The 20522-nt window shown below is 31.8% G+C and overlaps 1 protein-coding gene across 2 annotated transcripts in view; it reads left to right on the top strand.

The window, feature by feature from the left end:
- Nucleotides 1-20522, top strand: part of LOC130447340 (protein O-mannosyl-transferase TMTC1-like) — a 152650-nt gene that overhangs the window by 27370 nt on the left and 104758 nt on the right. The window contains exons 1-2 of one of the 2 annotated variants that reach the window (XM_056784108.1): nt 1913-1926; nt 4886-5179. In XM_056784108.1, the coding sequence (XP_056640086.1) occupies nt 4896-5179 (284 nt within the window). In that variant the 5' untranslated portion in view covers nt 1913-1926; nt 4886-4895. Of the gene's footprint in view, nt 1-1912; nt 1927-4885; nt 5180-20522 lie in introns of those variants that run through there. The other variant, XM_056784107.1, reaches the window with a different exon arrangement.

Consider the following 20522-nt stretch of genomic DNA (forward strand, 5'->3'; position numbering starts at 1 on the left):
ATTTCGTAAAATGTTGAAAACATTTAAAAAGATATTGAGGTGGTTGCAATTCACACTCTCATAGCAATACGTATTATTTATTCTCAAAATTTCGTGAAACAAATTATCACTTTAGTGCGCAATTGATGGATTTTCGAAATGGTACAAATAAGAAACAGATCACATTTCATAGATAACCACCAACTTGATACGTCATCTGTCTGAACCGTTTATTGAATAGGAGATTCTCAATTTACATAAATGTTCTAAAATACAAATGAACCTGTTTTAATTCGGTTGAATAAATAAATAATATTCCATAACCCACATCAGTTGGTGATTTTCTTATGAAATTCCCACAGGGAATCTAAACTAAAAACCACCTACATAATCTTTTCCTCTACCTAACCAAAATGATGCCGTAGATAATGTTAATTGGGTATCTGATAGATAATCCCAATAATCGGTTATATTTCTCATTAATATTTGTCAAATCGAACTAAAATACATTTTTTTTTAAATGAAATTATATTTAATATTTTAATGTAAATTTAAGTACGCCCTTGATTATCGAATGCTGAATTTTGAAAACAATTCTATTGGCTCCGAACTGGTTGAAAAAAATTCTACCATATGTGCGCGACTATGATTGACTGGATGATTCGAGTGGATTATAAAAGTATTATCAGATGAATCGAATCGCATAGATAATTACTAACACAAAATCCTTTTGCTGTTTTTACTCATCAACTCGTTTAAATTTAAAGGATTTGGAATAAAGTCCACGAAATTAACCGAATAAATTAATTTTTAATTAGAATTTTTATTATGAAGAAAGTTAGAAATATTTAACTTGAGCTGTAATGAATATTTGAATGATATGTTCGGTTAAAGAGCCGCGGTATGCGATTTTCTTCGTGGTTACTATCTTTAATGGTTGATGAGGATTGACTGACTAACTACTTTTTCAAAGCTACTATTTTTGCGTTTTGATTTCTGTAGAGAGTTAAGACTGGAGATTAGAAAGAGAAAATGAGTTCAAATGACCCTCTTCAAAAATATTTCTTTACCTGTGGAAAACTAATATATTAAAACTATTGAAGAAACGTATTTGCAAACGAAGATTTAGTATAAAGGGATTTAAAAGGTCTGATAATCCCAATAATCGGTTATATTTCTATACATTTTTTGTGAAATAAAATTATATTTGATATTAAAATGCGTAAATTTAAATACTCCTTCAATTGTCGAATGTTGAATTTTAAAAACAAATCTATTGGCTCCGAACTGGTTGAAAAAAATCTTACCATATGTGCACGGGTATTTTTTACTTTCCGAATAAATTACAAAAGTATTATGAATTATGATTCAAATAATACAATTAAAATTATTTGCATATATTTTGAGTAATGAATGTTTTGAGCAAAGGTACTATTTTCAGTTTCTGGTTAAAATCATTGGAGTATTTGATATGTTTGATTTATTGCTGTTGTTGTTGCGTCTTAAGTTATTCAATTTGGAATGGAATGCAATTATTTCTTCATTTTGTTTCAGGTAGCAAATACCTAGAAGATTTCTTCCGTTCAGAATGTTGTCGGAAATCCTGCCGACTTTGGATTCTATGAATTTCGCTTCAATCGAAAATGGTTCCATTGTGATCGGTCCGTGAAACAAACGGCGCATACTCGTTTTGTACAATTTCGAAGTGGTGAAACCGTTTGTCACATTTTCGGTGTGATAAAAGTTAACGACGAACCGGAAAGATTATCGGTATACGATTATTAAAAAAAATGTTGATGTTAGCGCGAGTTAAAAGAGTTGTTTTAATGTAAACAAGAACAATAAACTTTTATTTCTCAACGAATTTATGTGAGGTACTTATAAAATCGTCGATTCCGTTTGTTTTTTATTCGTAGAAGATACATTTTGAATGTATATAAAATATAAGTACGAATATTTGAAGTTATGAATATTTTGTAGAGTTTATCGAAAAAAAGTATTTTTACTTTGCTACATTTGTTTTTCATCATTAGTTTAAATGATATAAGGATATCGTTCGCTATTAAAGATACTAACAATTTTTTCATTAATGTCAGAAATTTTAGTACAATCGAGTACAATCTCATATACTAAATATGAAGCATACTTTAAATTAGTTGACAATTTTGTTTCCTTTCCACATCTCACTCCATAGGTCTTTTCTTTTGGCAGTAGACTAGTCGAAGTTCTTCGCCAAGGTTGTTAACTGTTTAAAAATATCATCCATCCATGTCAACACAACACTTGAGCTTGGTTTATACAGCCAAAACTAAGACTAAATTAACCGTATGGGCCCTGTTTGTCATACCAATATGGATAGGTCCAGATATTGGCTATCAGGGTTCCTTCGTCAAAAGATATCTGTTTTGGAAATAAACACCACGGCGAAAATCGGCGCAATAACGCTAATAATATTTTCATAACCAAAATGTTGAAAACAAAAAAAATCCAACAAAATACAGAATGTCCTGCTGTATTTTGTACTAATAACCTCTCAAAATTAAGGAATTAAACTAATAAGTTGGCAAACTCTTAGTTTAGTTTTAATTTAAGTTTAGGGTTGATTTTCTATATGGAGACTGAAGTGTCTTCTAACTAGTAATTTAATTTATTAGTTTAATATTTAACGCCATTGATTCTCCAAGATTCCACCGTTCACTAGACAAAAATTATAATCCACAAACGTTCGTCGCTCAAAATTGGACAAGGGATATTTGTTATACATATAGGTGACGTAAAGCTTGCCAAGAAGGCGTTAAAAAAGATATGCGATTATGCTCGGTGTGTTTGGTGTAGTTTCACGAAGAATACGTAGGGCTCACCAAGAATGATAATATAAATTTTATATGTTCAGATTGTTGCTAATTTTGTCACAGTATAGGTATCTTTTTTGTTTTGTTGTAATACACTCTACTTATTTTTTCAGAGCGTGTTTTACCCAAAAGCGAATATATCCAGTTCTTCAGAAATATTATTTAGTTTAGTTTATTAGTTTGTTGTCATCATAAATTTACTTTTTGGAATAAATATATTCGAATAACGGAAGATTTATGTTTTTGACCAAATAAATCACTCTTTATATCATGAACATGCCCTTTGCATATTAGGCACCTCCGATGGGCATATTAACGACAGGGCTGATAATACGACCTGAATGATCAGTATTGAAAAAAACGATATAATGAAAAAATAAAGAACAAATAATCGTGTTGATGTCCATAAATGATATCTTCAAGAATAAGAGTACGCTTTCTATATAATATCAATGTACATATTTACTTTTTTCTAATTTGTATCAAGGCTTCTGCTTAACATGGACATATTTACTGCATCTATCTTATAGAAGTATATATTTCACATGTGCCGCCATCAATCTAAGATAAAATCTCTTAAAGATGTTTCGCCTCTATAAACTTTCAATGAATTGGCTCCTACAGCTGACGTTTTTTCATGGTCGTTCACGGATCCGCATTTTATTTGTAGTCTCCGAAATCTGAGCATCTTTACTTATAAATGTGTGAGATGTAGAGGCTTTTCTTTAATAGTATATTAATTGATTTCAATAAAAGTAACATTTTGAAGCTTTGAGATAACAAAAGTACTGAGGAGTGGCTATCGTAAAAACTTATAAAATATAAAAGTCTTTGCTGCTGGAAAACCTTGAACAATTTATTTTTTTTCTCGCCACACCTTCCTCGGAATCTGGATATCCATTCGGATACATTGAATCACAGAGATAATTACTAACAGAAATCCTTTTGCTGCTTTCATCAAGTTGTTTAAAATTTGAAGGAATTTGGAAGTCCACGAAATTGACTGAATAAAGAGCTGCGGTATGCGATCTTTAATGGTTGACGAAGCGTGACTGACTGACTACTTTTTAAAAGCTGCTATTTTTGCGTTTTGATTTCTTTAAGACTGGAGATTAGAAAGAGAAAATGAGTTCAAATGACCATTCTCTAAAATATTCCTTTACCTGGGAAAAACTAAGGTAATAAAACTATTGAAGAAAGGTATTTGAAAAAGAAGATTTCCTAAAAAGGAATTGAAAAGGTCTGAGCGGATTGAATTATAAATTCAAACTGAATAGGTCCGCGTCTCAATACCATTCAAGTTGTATAACTATGCTTTACAAATGTTATACGGAACGAAAAAATGTTTAATCAAAATACTTTGGATATGAGGGTATTATAAACTCAATTCAAAAGTAAAGCTTTCTAAAAAAAGGAACCAAAATTTAATAAGAAACATTTTACAAACAATTTACAACTGCTACAATAATCATTGTACTAATTGATGGAATGGATTTTGGCAGTTCCTTGTAACTTTGTGAGGACTCAAACCCCGACCCAAAAAATCTCTTTTCTGAATTAGAACAATGAGATTTAACAATAACTGCTACGTAAAAATAATTTCAAATGACTATCTTGAGAAAGTAAAAAATTACAGCAGAATTCGCAGATTGCTAAATTACAGAAAGATTACCTTGTAAACCCGAAGAAAGTTTTCTCTATCAATCGAAGGAATTGATTGCATTCATGGAGACAACTCATGTTTTCAAGTTTGGAAAGTAAGAAAAGTAAGAAAATTAACTGAATGATATTATTTTCGAAAGTAGGTAAGGTTATATTATGAACACTGATCTGATCTGCAGATTCATTGCAACAGAATGTCTCTCTCTAGAAGGGTTCTGAATATGAGTTTGTGTATAACTCGTACTTACAGCAGCTATTTTGGTGAAATATTACAAAGTAATTTATGAATGATATCAGCTTCTACCGATATACTTTGCTGAATAGATTTTTCACGATTATTCAATTTTTCTTTCACTAACTTCCTTTTTGTGAACAATCTGTTTTGTTTGTAGTTCAATAAAAATGAAGAGGAAACTTTCACATACAAATCAAGAATCCGAAAAAAAAGTCGGGGAACAAAGCACCTGGTCCCTTTATAGCTTAGTTAGCACTGTCGCGGTTATATGTCATTTGAACGGACTAAATGGTGATTTCGTGCACGATGACATTCCTGCAGTGATACGTAATAAAGACGTTCTAGCTAATAATCCGCTCGGACGTATTTTCATGAACGATTTCTGGGGAACGCCCATGGCAGAAATGACCAGCCATAAATCTTATAGACCATTCACCGTTCTTACATTCAGGTAAGTGATCTATTGATTATTATAGCTCAAGCTTTCTGATAAAATGAACCAGAACTACACGATCGAAAGTGTACCCGTTGGAAATCTTTTATTGTAGTTCCAACGTGAATCACTTTTACGAAGCTTTCTTTTGTAGGTTTGAGAGTTAATAATAATGGATTCCAATCTATATTGGAATGTTCCAAATAAAAATTCAGTATTCAAATAAAAATGTTATAGTGAATATACTTAGATGCTATCAACTATATATCGACAGTTAAGGTAATAGGCTAGAAACGTTTAACATAAAATTAGAGGAAAAGTATCCCCAAAAGGGGATTTTTGCGGTTTTACCGTAATATCTCTCAAATGCCTAGCAATATCGATAACATGGTTACTATAAAAAACATTAAATTTAGCATTGCATCCACATTTCTGAAAAGTTGTTGTTTCGAGTACAGATTTTCAGTTAAATCACCTAAATAAACTCATTCAATAATAACGTAGTTATTATAGACGTCAGAGAAAAATAAACTCTGCTCCAGAACAGCAAACATCGCAGTTCGACCTGGACTACATATATGGGACGTCGGACCTCGAAGATGAGTCGAGTCGTCCAACGACAGCCAAATATCGACCTCTGTAGCTTACTTTCCAACACCTTTCCATTCATTTTATCTTTTACTTCTACCAACTTTTCTTGTTTTAAAATAAAATCATCAATAATTGATAACAGGAATTGTATTTTTTATTATGCCGCCTCCATTTTTATATCAGTTGAATGGATCTTATCGTATTCTATATCAAACCATTTCTTAATATTATCTATATTTTTACATTTAGTATTATGTTCAAAATATGTGTAATAACACTTATTGAATAATATCAGTTAAACAAACTGTCATCATTGATGATAACCATGATAAGAAATGATCTAAACTTAAAGTGACACTATACAGAAACGATTATTGAAAAATTTCATTTTTGGTTTCATTCTACACTATATAATAATCACTTTACTGATAAATGAGTTAGTTTAGATGATATGATGAAGAAAACTTCAAGTAAGAACAAGATAAAATTAAGAAAACTGTCCCAACTTTAATGGGGACTAGTATGGCAACGAGTGCAAAAATGTGCGACCAGTCTCATGCAGAACTTAGTGTTCTAAAACATCTATAATCCTACTGAACTATAAACAATTCAAAGAATTTTCTAGTTTATTTGTTAAGACAATATGTTTTTGAGCCTTGGATCACTTTATTATTTCGAGATTATTGTATATGTACTTCAAAATTTCAGATGTTTACGAAGATGTTTTCTTAAACAAGTCTGATACGGAGACTTATCATGTGAGTCGTTGACATTACCTATATTCCGCCTAAGAAGATAGCTAAAAAGCTTTATTTCACCGTTAGTGAAAAACAAATTATTGTGAATATTCATAAAAATTAAATGCAAAAAAATAATGAAAAGACTGTTGTGACTGTTTCCAATACGGCATATATTTCGGGAGTATCTTATGTAAGTGTCTACTGAGTCCTTCGAGAGTACAGAGCTAATCAAAGAAAGAAAATTAACAATTCAACCGATGATTTCGACAGGAGCCCCATTAGAAGAATTGTGCACAATTTTTTCTTTCGAAATGAGTTACTTACAATTAGAGGGTTCGGTCTTATTTCCAAAAGAGCATCTTGAAAAATGATACAATACTTCCAAAATATGTTAAAAAAGAAAATGGAAGAGAACTCAATTTACTGCTCGATTGTAAAACGCGTTGGAACAGTCCCTTTACAATGCTGCAGCGATTTGATCTTTTAAAAACTAGCGTAAAAAGGCACTTATTGATCTTAATAATCCTGTACCATTTGAAGAGTCAGATTTTCAACTCATTAGTGAGGAAATCGAGGTATTGGCGCCAGTTAAATTATTATCTGTAGAAGCACTTTGTCGTTCTGATACCAATTTGTGCACGGCGGATGCGACACTCAAGTTTCTTTTACAAGAATTAAGTGACTATGACTCAATTTTGGCCTCTAAATTGAAGACGCATTTATTGAACCGCTTGAAAGATCGTCGACGATGTGAGTTAAGTAGAGTATTAAACTATCTACAAAATCCTCATACCGAGAAGACTGAGTTGGAGACTGATTGTGAAAGGAGTTATTTCCATGTCCAAGCAAGATGACTATAAAAATATTTTGTTAACTGGGAAAATTGAAAATAGTGATAATGAAGAAAATGACATGAACATTGAACCCACGCAGACAACTGATTTAACATTAAAAGAAAAGCTTCAGAACGAAATAGACAGTATAAAAACTATAAATCCTGAAGCAAATAAAGAAACTGATCTTTCTAAAATCATTAAGCAAGAATTCAATCTTTATGAGGCTAGTTCCACACGAGATTATAATTTGGAGAAGGCTTATGAAAATTTATTGACGATTCCTCCAACTTCCATCGAGTCTGAACGCGCGTTTTCCGCTGCTTCATATTTGTGCAACAAATTAAGAAGAGACGTTGGATGCGTTGTTATTTCTTAGACTTTATTTTCGTGGCTTAAATAAGTAAATTATAGTTTCTGGTCTATTTGATTCCAAATATGAGTCCTATTAACATTAATCTCTTTTGACAAATTTGAAGAAGTTGATTTATTTAAGTTTATTGTTAAATAAAATAAACAAACTAAGCAATAATTCATTAAACTATTTTATAAGGGCCTAGTTTGTTGATTTTATTAGAAGAAATATAATTTTGTTTTTGTTATTGAAGATTTAAGTGAAAATTCAAAATAAAAGGTGGATTTTGATATGTTTTATTTTCTTTCTGCTACCACTACCTATTGCCAATACAATCCCGGGACTATCTCAAAATTCCGGGACTAGAAAAATCGACCGGGCTCGAATCATTTACCTACAATTGCAAAAAGTTCTAAGAGTAGTTAACGAAGATAAGAACTTGCCAGATTTTAAAAAATCGTGGAGACAAGAATACCTTAGAAAATTCTCATTTTTTTTATTTTGCAAATTTTTTAATCGTGTGATCTAAAATTGCTACGTAGCAGAGAATATGGTTATATAAAACCCTCTTACCAGTCCATGAACTAATATAGTAATTTACAAGATATTTCTTTTAAAAACATTTGCAATTTTTTCCAGGAACAACTTAATATCGTTGTCATAGAGAAATAGAGCTGATATTTCCAGTGAATTTGATAATAACGGACACTGTGGTCTAAAGCCAACTGGTTAAAAAATATTGGAGAAAGATTCTTGAAGTAGCATATTCAGTGCAGTCTTGCCAGATATGGAACAAATTCCAACATTTTCAGCCCCTTTATATCTTGTGACAGTTTTGGAAACGGTTGATCCACCTCCATTGTGCTGAGTATACAAACTACCACCAAAGGTTTTCAGACAATCAAATTATTAAATATTGTGTACTTGTCTTAAACAAGACAAAACTTGATATAATGAGTTGAAAACAATATTTCATACGTGTTATACTTTTCAATTTATAGGAACTAAACTTTCTATTTGCAGTGTGGGAAACGTAATTTTATCTCATACAATACCATAACTCTTCATTCGATTATTATGGAATCTGTCCAGCTTTAGACTCTTTTATAAAGCTGAAATATTCTATTCGTGGAAAAAATGCTCTTATGAATTTTAAGTTACCATAGTAAACTCACCTACCCAAATTTCCTTTTGCTTTAATGCTAATATCCTATTCTATTCATTATTTCTATGTAGACAACTGGCACTTATTTTTCCGTTTAATGATTCTATTTGCTTACGGTTACAATCATTCCTAACCATCAAATTTTTGCTGAAACACATTCTGCATCGTATAACAGCATATTTAACTTCCAAACATTCATCATACCAAATTCAGGAAATCTTATCTATCTTATCTTAGCCTACTGAATCTTTCCCGTATAATTTATCATTTTCTTGGAAAATTATCCAACAGTGTCTAGAATATTTCATACAATAAATCGAAAGAACGATGTTACTTCCTAAAGGCAAACCACAACTTTTTGCAGATGCGCTTTTCCCACAGTTTCTTGTACATTCTAAGTCACTTAAAACCATCAACAAGTAGAAGTTCTTTCTTGTCAGGGATGTACTTATTTTCCAAAGTATTAATTACTTAACTATATTCGAGAAGTAAAGGATTGGATTTCATTGTGACCCATGATACTCTGAATTTGTAATGATGGTGTCAAAATCTTAATTACATCGATTCATTTGTATACAGGTTCAAATCACAAAGGTTTCTATTTTTTTCATTGATAGCAAATAGACATCGTAAACTGTTGAAAAAATACATAGTGTTTTGATTAAGTGACTTAACACATCAATATTCAGTTTGCTGTTTACAAAAGATTATTGATAAACTTTTCACATATATGTGGATTGGAAGAATTAAATGTATTGAGTCATAATTATATTGTATAGACAAAGCCCAGAAGCTAAATTCTACCGTATAGAATATAGAATACCTACATACATCCCGTGTATATCCAGATGACATTCTATACATACGCCGCGGTACTTAATATATTTATACCAAATATATTCACTATTAAGATGGAATTTTCTGGAACCATTCATAATGAAAAAACTACCACTATACCAACACTCACAATTGCACTGTCTGACGCGCGTTTCGAAAACAAAGCTATCGCCTCCAGATTGAAAGTAAACTAAAACCTATCAACTTGAACTACCCATTTTATGAGGAATTTTTCCACCAATAAGCATTATTATTATAAAAAATTTTACAGGATAGTTAGAAAACACTTACAACACATATCTTTGCAAAGAAAGTCTGGAAATTTGACATGTCAATGGAGAAAGCAGTGTATATATATATATATATATATATATATATATATATATATATATATATATATATATTATTAATCGGGTTAAAACGTTCTTCGCCGTGTTCCGATTCCCAGTTTCCATTTTTCTCGATCTTCCCAAAGATCTTCTTCCAATCCTCTGTCTCGAATATCCTTCTCGATACCTCGATACCTTCTCTCCAACTTAATCTTGGTCTTCCTCTCTTTCTTCTTCCTTTTGGTGCCCAATTTAAGATTTGTTTGGGTATGCGGTCTTCAGGCATTCTTTGGACATGTCCGTACCATCTTAACTAGTTCACCCTAATGTCTTCCGTAATCGTGTGTTGCACCTTCATGATCTCTCTGATTCTGTCGTTTCTTATTTTTTCCAGTCTTGATATTCCTGCCGCACGTCTCCAATAATCCATTTCTGTGGCTGACTGTTTTTTCTTTTAGAGGCCAGACTTCGCTACTATATGTTGTTATACCATAGCAGTGTAACCAATCATATTTCTCTGAGAAATGAAAAAAAAAAAATGATAATGAGTCCATTTCGGTGTCGGCTGTGGTGACTAACAAATTTTTTTGCTCTCTGTTTAAAAAATGCAAAACAACTAAATTTGTACTTGATAAACATTTCAAGTTATGCCCTGATACTCTGCTAGCTCATTGTTGTGTCCCCAGTACTTCAATTTTCCTTTTAGATATTTTCCAAAATTTTAGCAATACTTTCTGAGTAATTTTATCATATTAGATCTTATTTCGTGAAGCTTAACCAATAACCAACCCATGGTACAAATTCATGAAATATAGTTGTGAATGAAGCTAATTATATTTCAAAAAAACTTCACCCAAAAATAACTGAAACACTTCTTGGCAATACAATGTGTGAAATTTGAAGTTCTGCTGTATAATATTATAGACAATTTCATATTTCAATTTCTCGTTTCAAAATACTTCCATCGGAAAGTAGGGACCATATCTTTATATCTTTCCTGTGGACCACATTTGATTTAATAACACTATTTATCGAAGTTTCCAGCTTTTGTAATCCTGAAAGTGAATTTTCAGAAATACCTTTAGTGCGTTTGTCGTATTGTCGTATCAATTTCAACCGTTATTTTTGTCATAAAACCTGTGTTCTTTGATCGATATTTTCAATCAAAATTTTGCAAAAAGCTACGTTAAGACTTTACAGTATTTTGTTAAATACTTCTGCAAGGTATTTTTAAATACCCTGGTGCATTTTCTTGGTGAATATATCAAACAACACTTGTCCAAGTGATCGTGTCACTTCTCTTAACATATTATTTTTTCCCAGTACTTTCATAATCTAAGACACTGAGTAGCATCGGTTAGTAATACTAGTATTATTTTTTCCATTGCGACAAATGATGGAAAATCACTTTGACTTTACGCACACCGTCCACGATCTTACACGTTCAACCGGTGACGGTGATGCTCATGTCCGACAGGTCTATTCGATGATTTGATGCAAAGATAGTGAAGTAGTTTCTTTTTTGGTATAAACCTCGTATATATACTTTCTTACGTATGTCTTAATTAAAAGCTTACAGTAGATGTTTTGGAAAATCACACATGCTCCACACATACATAAGCTCTATGAAACAATCGAATTTTATTCCTATAGCTCCCCAACGAATATAATCCTTGTATAACGAGTTAGAGGATTAGCATTGTAAATATTAACTTTGTATCAGCATGTCATATCAAGGATTATAGCTACTAGGCTTCTGCACTCCCAACTTTAACTTATTTTTCCTTTGTTAGCTTAAAACAGTTAGAATCCAATTTCCAAAACGGAACGTATACAAACAAAATATTTGTATTTTCTTTCTAGTAAGTGAAGTTAATCATAATGGAAAAGTGAAAAATAACCTTTATATACTTGCTTCTTACATCATAGTAAAATGATTCTACATAAATGAAACAAACTTAATACTAATACAGAAGAGAAAGTTTTTCTCCCAAACTTTTATCTACCGGTAACCGATTTTATAAAGCGCGTTGACAGAATAGCCGGTTATTAAATTTACTCAGAGAAAAAAGTTGCTTCTTTTACACCAAGAAAAATAAAGACCCATTAAAAATAAGGAGAATTATAATATCTATAAAAAAACTTTCATTTGAACACAAAGAGTAATTTGAAGTTTTGTCATGTGGTTAACTGATTATTGATTGATAAAACAACTACGCATTTTATTATTTATTTGTGCAATTGTCTGACTTTGTAACACTGAAAAATAGGATTATAGTTTTAGATTATCTCATAAAAATTTCACAGGTAATTGTGGTAAAAAGTAAATTCGGATTCTCCTGACTTTTATTGTGCTATTGGAACTTGAGTTTTTATCCACACGAGAAGGACGAGGTTGATATGCACACCTCTTTTTTTAGTACTTGGTTATTTTAAGGAAGCTATGGAAAAATACAAATAACTTTCACTCTCACTAATAGTTCATGAAATTGAACTAATAATAATCATTAAGTACAGTATGTCAAACAATAAGGTTTGTTTACAACCGCTTTAGTTGACGTGGGCTTGATGGACTTCCAGTTATAAAATAGTTGCCTGGTACATGCGCCAGCAATTTCGGTTACTGAAAAGCTGATCTTCTTTTCTGTATTAATATTAACACACTTTATTCACATCAAAAATGGACCTAGACAATTTGCATGTTAGAAAAGAGATATACAAAAATTCTGAAAAGTCCTTAACTTCATGTTTTTTTTATTCTGTCTATTTTCTGTGTGATAATAGATATATTTACTTAAAAATTAGAGTACTAGAATATTTCTCAGTTTATCTATTTATTACGATATCAAAAAAAGATTAAAAAATGAGTAACATGAATAAATTCAGGCAAAATAATACAACTCAATTTATTTCTAATTGAAAAGGAAACGTTATTAATTTTTCCCTCTGGTCTTAAACTGTAATAAATTTTTAGCGTTGTTAGAGAAACTGAACAATATGAATTATGAGAATTACTTCATAATTTGATCCCAAGGTCAATAAATACGATAAGTTTCAATTTCTCTCGTAAACACCAAAAGTCGTTAATAATAACAACGTTATTAACTAAACCCAAAGTTGTTTCCTCAACGCAAAATCCTCTTGAATTGTCCAATTAATACATAACGATACATATTTTATTAGGCATATGCAAACTAATCGTATTTCCAGGTAATTTTAGATGAACAAATCTAACCGTCAACAACGCCAATGCTTTTCATAGATGATACATAATTTCAACGTACCTTTCATACACTAAGGATAACAATTATCCTGAAGCTAATAAATCACACGGGGGATCCCAGGCGGTGAATAATTAATAGTTATTTGACTACAAGCTTACCTGAAGTTAGTACTACGAAGGGTCTTACCCGATTTGTGGCTGAACAAAGAGTCTATTAACATAATTCCAGTCTTAAAAAACGATTCTCAGTAATTATTTAAACGCGTCGACTTTGTAGAGGTAGTTGCTTTTTAATAGTTATTAGGAAGGTGAGAAATGAGAATGTGTATAATAGATAATGGTTCTATGCGTTTTAGTGTCACAGTATTATACGAGTGTTCCGAGCAAAAAATTAGGAAGTGAGTAGATGATGTGAAAACAAAGCTGAGAAATAAGAAAATTTTTCTCATACAACAGAACAGAATAAACATCGATTTTGTGTTAATGTGTGGAAAGGAATAGTGGGTAATAATTTAGTAGGTCCATATGTTTTTGATAATAACCCAAATGGTCAGCGATAAAAAAAATTTCTCCAAAATTATTTCCTACCCATGTTGTGAGATGTTCCTCCATTCGCAGAGACATGTGCTTCAGGCACGATGGAATCCCTCCCCACTTCCTAAACTTCCCCCTTATGTAAGAAATTATAACATTTTTCCTAATAGGTGAATTGTTCGGGAAGGTCCATTTGTATGGCCTCCACGTTTCCCTGAATTGAATACAATGGATTTATTTTTTAGGGGATATTTTAGAAGCTTGGTATTTGCAACACCCGTTAAAAGGAACGAAATGATCGATAGAATAAACCCATTGTGACGCTATAAAGCAAAATCTTGGAATGCTCTTCCACGTTCAAAGAAATATCCTCCATAGACTCCAGATGTGTATAGAAGTGCAAGGTACGCACTTCGAACATTTATTATAGTTTTTTTTCTCTCTATTTGATGAGCTCTATGGCTCAAGGCTAACCAACTGAATGATTCTACATTTAAATTCTCGATGTTCAACAGTATGCAATTCAATTAGAAAATGTTTGATTGTGATTCAAAACCTCCTGTAAATATTTTCTATAAATAATAACAATTTATGATTATTTCCTTCAGAATGTCTCTTTATGGCGAACGGTTTTCTAAGCATGTATAACGATCTAAAAATCTACTTATCTCCTATCTTATGTTTCCTTTCTACTCATTCTCCTCTTGATTCATTATGAGGGAAACTGTTGATAATTTAACTCTAAAACGTAAACGGGCAGTTCTCAAAGGTAGGCTAACTAGTTTAGGGAATGCCTTTTCAGAGGCAAAGTTAGAAGATCCTTTAACTGAATTAAGTTTTAGTACGTTGGAGGTAAAATTAGGAAAGGGGCAGCTTATTTCGGATGAATACCAAGAGGTTCAATCGAAGCAGTATAACACAACTGCCACTGTGCAAAATATAAAAGAACGGGAGCATTTTGAGAATGAATTTGTTAAGTTTGTAAGACAATCAAGGTCATTTTCGCAACAAAACAGTTCACTTTTCGCTCAGAATAATGATAATAGCTTTATAAGTTCATCCAGTCATTCCGCTCCTAGTGCCCGTGCTTTGGAAACAGCGTTGCCAGATTCATTTCAGTTGCAGCCAATTGATGTGCCTAAATTTGCTTTTAAATCAAAAATTTAATTTTCCACAACCATATTCGGGCTATTTTCGAGCACCCTGTTATGCAATAGGAAAGTCACACAGAATTGAGAAACCTTTATGACTATAAAATCGCTAAAAATATATTTAAAAAGTTGGGACCCGTTGATCATTTATTTAGTGTCAAATAAATTTGATAGTGTAACGCGCAGAGATTGGGAATCGTATAAATATGAGGTAGATTTTCCCAAATTGTACGATCTAAACAAGTTCTTCAAAAATAAGTGTGAAATTTTAGAATAAGAAGCGAGTTTTGCTGGTACTGTGAATGAAAGTGAAAGAAAATGTATGTGGTGTGAAAGATTTAAACGGCTTAGCTTGGATGAGAAATTAGATGGGATAAAGACGGCGAGGTTCTGTTTTAACTGCTTGATAGGTATACATCCTTATTGGAAATGCCTACTACCTAGATGTTCGCGGTGCAGAAACCTCAGAAGCGAAAACCGGTAACAAGGCACCGGCGCCAATAAATAATGCGGGTACCGGGGAAAATCAACCTTCAGAAAACGCCGCGCATGGCTTTAATTGTTCAGAGGAGTGTGATAAGGAAGGCATAGTTGACACGTCTTCTGATATTTCTCAAGTTTTATTTTCTACTGCTATGACAGAGATATAGGGTGGAGGTAAAAAGGTGATTTGCCGTTGTTTACTGTATAGTGGAAATCAAAGCAATTTTATTTCACAAGGGCTTTGTAAAAGGTCGAACCTAATCTCCACTCAAATAAAGCATGTTAAGCGCGTAGGACAGGGCTTCGTAAATATAAAGGAGATGGTCGACGTTACGATAAAATCGCGTATTAATCAATATACCGCTGTTTAGTTTTGCCGAAAATTTTTTTTTTGTATTTAGACGACATAGGATCTGTGAAATTCCAATTTTTACGGGAATGAAGAATACGTGAGTTGATATTCGAGAATAATTGGAAAGTGAGGCTTCCACAGAACAATAAAATACCTAAATTTTATCGTTCCATCCTTTCTAAATACGACAAAAATAATCAAATAGACAAATATACACCGATTAACACTATTTATTCAATCTTTGGCAAATTTTTTGTGAAGATTTTGGCTTTTTTGGCATTATATTTGCTTGACCAACAACTACGGTGGAGAATATATATAATCTTGTGAATAACATGTAAACTACTACATATATCAAACCAGGCTTAAGTGTGCAAATGGATGTATTGTATACTATCAAACTTTACATCAATTAGCTGCAAGTTTTCATTTTTCAGATCGGTTAATTTCTAGATCAGTATATGTTACTTCTTAGTGTGCATCCACAGTGCAAATTTAGCGCGATTGTGATGACCGACGCGAAGTATCAACCCGCCTTTGCATCTATAGTGTATAGCGACCAAGGTTTAGTTCGTAATCAGTTCGGTCTTGTCGCTCGGTTACATATTTTTGTAAAATGTATGTCAATCTAAACCAGTTTCATAGTCAAGTAGAAATCCACAACCAGTAAATTATAAAAACAATTTTCTGGAAATGGAGGTGAGCTCTATCAGAGTAACTACAGTCTATTACATACGTCAAACCGCTGTAAAAGCTCGCGCATCAATATGGCCATCTGCATGCCAAAGTTCCTCTCAACCGCTACAGGTCCCAATCACCGCGCATTCTCTATAGACGCGCATGTATTTTAGTATGAATATTCCAAAATATACAATTTTCCAGAAAACTATGTAAATGGAACAAGCAAGTGACTTTTCTCAGAAAAAATACTAATTTCCAACTAATAACTTGATAACTGCTTGATTACTAAAGATTACAATTCGAAAATACAAACAAATTAAGAATATATGACGCCACATTCTTAATTTTGTTTGATTGTAACAGTAGGAATAAATCTTATATTTGGCCACATTGTCATATACAACTAGGTCAGCTCCGATCTCTATTATTTTAGAGATTTCATATTTCCCTTTATTGGTATTTTCTGATAAAATTTTCGAAAGATTGCCCCAGTTAATCAATTCGTTAGGCATAAAGAAACAAATATTTCGTTTGGAGAATTTGACAGACATTTCCTCAATATTTTGTTCAGATCATAAGGATTATGTAAATATGTTCGTAAATATATTAGTTTAACATATGCATCTTTCATTACATAGGTATTATTAATAAAATTTTGAAGGGCAAAGATCAACCATATAAAGAAAATGATGTTGTGATGAATATGACATATGTTGAATATAGATAAAGCTGCAAGAAAGACAACGGTAATCATTAATTAACCATGGTTATAAAATCAGTTTTTTATATACCATTGTATGTACTACAAACAGAAACATTTTTTAAACACGCCAACATCTCACTGTTGACAGTCCTAAGCCTGCTAAAGTGTGAAGGAAAATTTTTTGTTTGTGGATATAGTTATAAAATGTCAAAAACAAAATAAAAATTATAATAATCATCCTGTGTTTCAATATTCCATCTACCTATATCTTATATAAACCATTTAATTTTGAAATATAGATGGTCGGACCTGGTTGTCACATAAATTGTGAATGAAACCAAAATATTTTACAAAATACTTCATTCACAATTTGATGCGATAACTAGCTTCGAACATTTGAAATAACTCGAGTTATTTTCAAATTTCCCGCGAAATTAGCATGGATATAAACCTTAGATAAAATCTTTGATAACAGAAATCTGTTTTCTTGGTACGGAGTCAGTCCGAGAGCTGTCGCTAGGATCGAACTTTGTCGTCAAATTTTTATAAAGAGTGGCAGATCAATGGAGTATATAATCTTTGGATCAAATGATCGCCTGTTTTTTTCGGAATAAAGGAATACGTCGCCACCGTTCTATTAGAGCAACGTAGAGCTGTGAATTTTGAATCGTACTCCAGCATTTACTTGCCAGAAGTGTTGAAAAAAATTAGTGAAACCAATTCCAGAAGAAAAATCACATAATTTCAAATAAAAACGTTTCTGAACATGAAATTTATGGGCCATACGCCGTACAGTTTTTCTTTGGCACCAAATGATTTCTTGAAAAATGATGCCTTCAAGTTACATGTTTTAGAGGTACTGATCTTAAAAGAGAATATTTTGAAAAACAATAAAGCCATATCCAATTATAGGGATGAGTACGATTTCCGTAACGCGGCGTTTTAACACCGGATTTCGCTTACTTAGGCCAAAATAAATAGAAAATAGAGGATGAAATTTTTTGATATCTCGCTTTGTTTTCGAGATATCGATACTTTATAATCAAACATTAGTTCAAAATTCGCAGATGGCGTTCAATACTTCGTTTCAAATGAATATTTTATCACTTCAAATTCAATATGAATCTGGTAATTCAATAAACAAAAGATTGTTTATTTAATTTCTATATTATTTACCCTGATACTCCAAAATTGTATTGAGGGCGAGGGGGCGAAGCCCCTCATAAGAAAAAAAGAAATAATAAAATAAAACTAAAATAATCCTCACGTGAAGAAAAATTTTTTTAAACAATATTGGCTGTAGAAAATTCACGATTTTTGAACTTTTTGCACTCAAAGTGCACCACGAGAAAGTTAGGTTAGGTTGATATATATAAATATTAAATAAAAACAAAATTTTCCAACTTCAAGTATCGATATCTCGAAAACGAAGCGAGATATCGAAAAATTTTATTTCTTATCTTCGACTTACTTTGGGTAGATTTGCAAAATGGCATAGTCAAATCCAGTCGCCACGGAAATCGTTCTCGTGCCCATTTATAATTATCTATTTTCATTTCATATCATCTATATCAAAATTTGAGTAGCAACTCTCGTATTTGACCCATTATGGATCCAAATCGGTAATTAGGGATTAAGCTTTTCTTGGCTCTAAGATAACTGGCACTGGATAAATCGGTTTTTATAATCTTACTTGATATGAAGGTTTCCACCATTTTGGTTGCATGGTCATTTACACTGCTTTACACTGCATTAATTTAGTTTATTTGCATAATTATTACTTTCCTAGATAGAATTTGAGAACTTCTCCTCCAATTAGATCCTTCATTGGATTTATATTTATTCCTATTTATTTTGCAGTTTTCTGATATTTTCTATTATTTTTTTGAAAGTCGTTAGGGTCACAGGTAGCTATTACTAGATATTACTAGATATTATCATTTCTTTTGGATAACTTTTTTTTGGCTTAATATCCTTACAAAATTTCTGTGCTTTTCCGTAAATTCGATATTTCTTGCATTTTCCTATCAAATTAGATGATGAGTTAAGTAAATCAGAAATGATGCCATTTTTCCAAATTTCATTAAAATGATGAGCGTTCAATCATGTTTCAGATTCAGATAATAAAAATAAATATCACATGACCTAAACAATCATTCACCAAGCTCGAAAAATGTTATTTATATTAATTTTAATAATGAATGAATTTAATCCGAATAATTCCATTAACCATAAACCAGAAAATACCCGATGTTAACAGTTCACATATCTGGCAATCATGCAAGGTGTAATTTGCGGACGTTGATTAGTTACACAGACATCCGCAAATCTGTTACATAATCACACGTCAAACCAAATTCTGAGGTGTTAGTGTGACCAATTAAAATGAGTGATCATTCAGGGTCGTTAGGTCGGATGTAGCTCATTTCTGTTTCATATTAAATCGATTGTTAGGTCAATTTTTTTTATATATGTATATTATTTCTGATCATTTCCCTTTCTTACATAACGTAATAGAATAGTATGTATTTTTGTAAGATATAAAGTAGGATTAGAATATTCAATGCTCAGTAATGTATATGTTGCAATTTGATAATTCATATCTGTTTTCTCCTATAAATACTGAGAAACATGATGGTTAGAGCTGATAACATATTTCAGTTGGCGTCAAAGCACTATATCTCAGCAACAAGGTCCCTGAAGGGTCCGTATTCCTATATCATAATGAATCATTTATTGAGATCTCTCTGTGGTAGAGCGTTGTTGGTCGAATATAGAAACACTCTGTATGGAATTGTCTACTTCCTCGAGTTTTATTAACGTCATAAAGGCCCTTCCTCATGTTTATTATCTACTTTTCTACTCGATAGTTTAGGATTAACATCACACATTATGCAGAATCTTATACTCAAATCTTGTTAGAAACCTTTTTGAGTATATTTTTGTTCATCCTTATTAATACAATTTTGACTGTTTCTATAATTTTTTTGATTTTATCATTCCATTATTCCCAATGTCAATTTTTGTCTGCCCATTTAAGATTATATCGCTTTTTCTTATTAGAATAATTTGCCAATATCAGCAGCTGATGGAGAAACACACAATTATCTCCATAGTAGTTTGGGAACATTATATGTTGATATTCAATAAAATATTTTAATGTCAATAAATTGAAAAAATAGAGCTACTTGACAGGAAATAAGAGTCCACGTCACTGGAAATTGCAGCAGTATGAAAATGTCAAGTGGCCAAAGAAAATAACATATTTTTGTTGAGGGAGAAATAGAGAAGCTGCACTTCTTATGGCTTCCAATTTAGTACGAGGAAATAAGTACATAATACACGAGAAAATAACTACATAGTATTAGAATAGAAGTTTGATTC

Source organism: Diorhabda sublineata, chromosome 8 (genome assembly GCF_026230105.1).
Source record: "Diorhabda sublineata isolate icDioSubl1.1 chromosome 8, icDioSubl1.1, whole genome shotgun sequence".
In the NCBI taxonomy this organism is placed as follows: Eukaryota; Metazoa; Arthropoda; class Insecta; order Coleoptera; family Chrysomelidae; genus Diorhabda; species Diorhabda sublineata.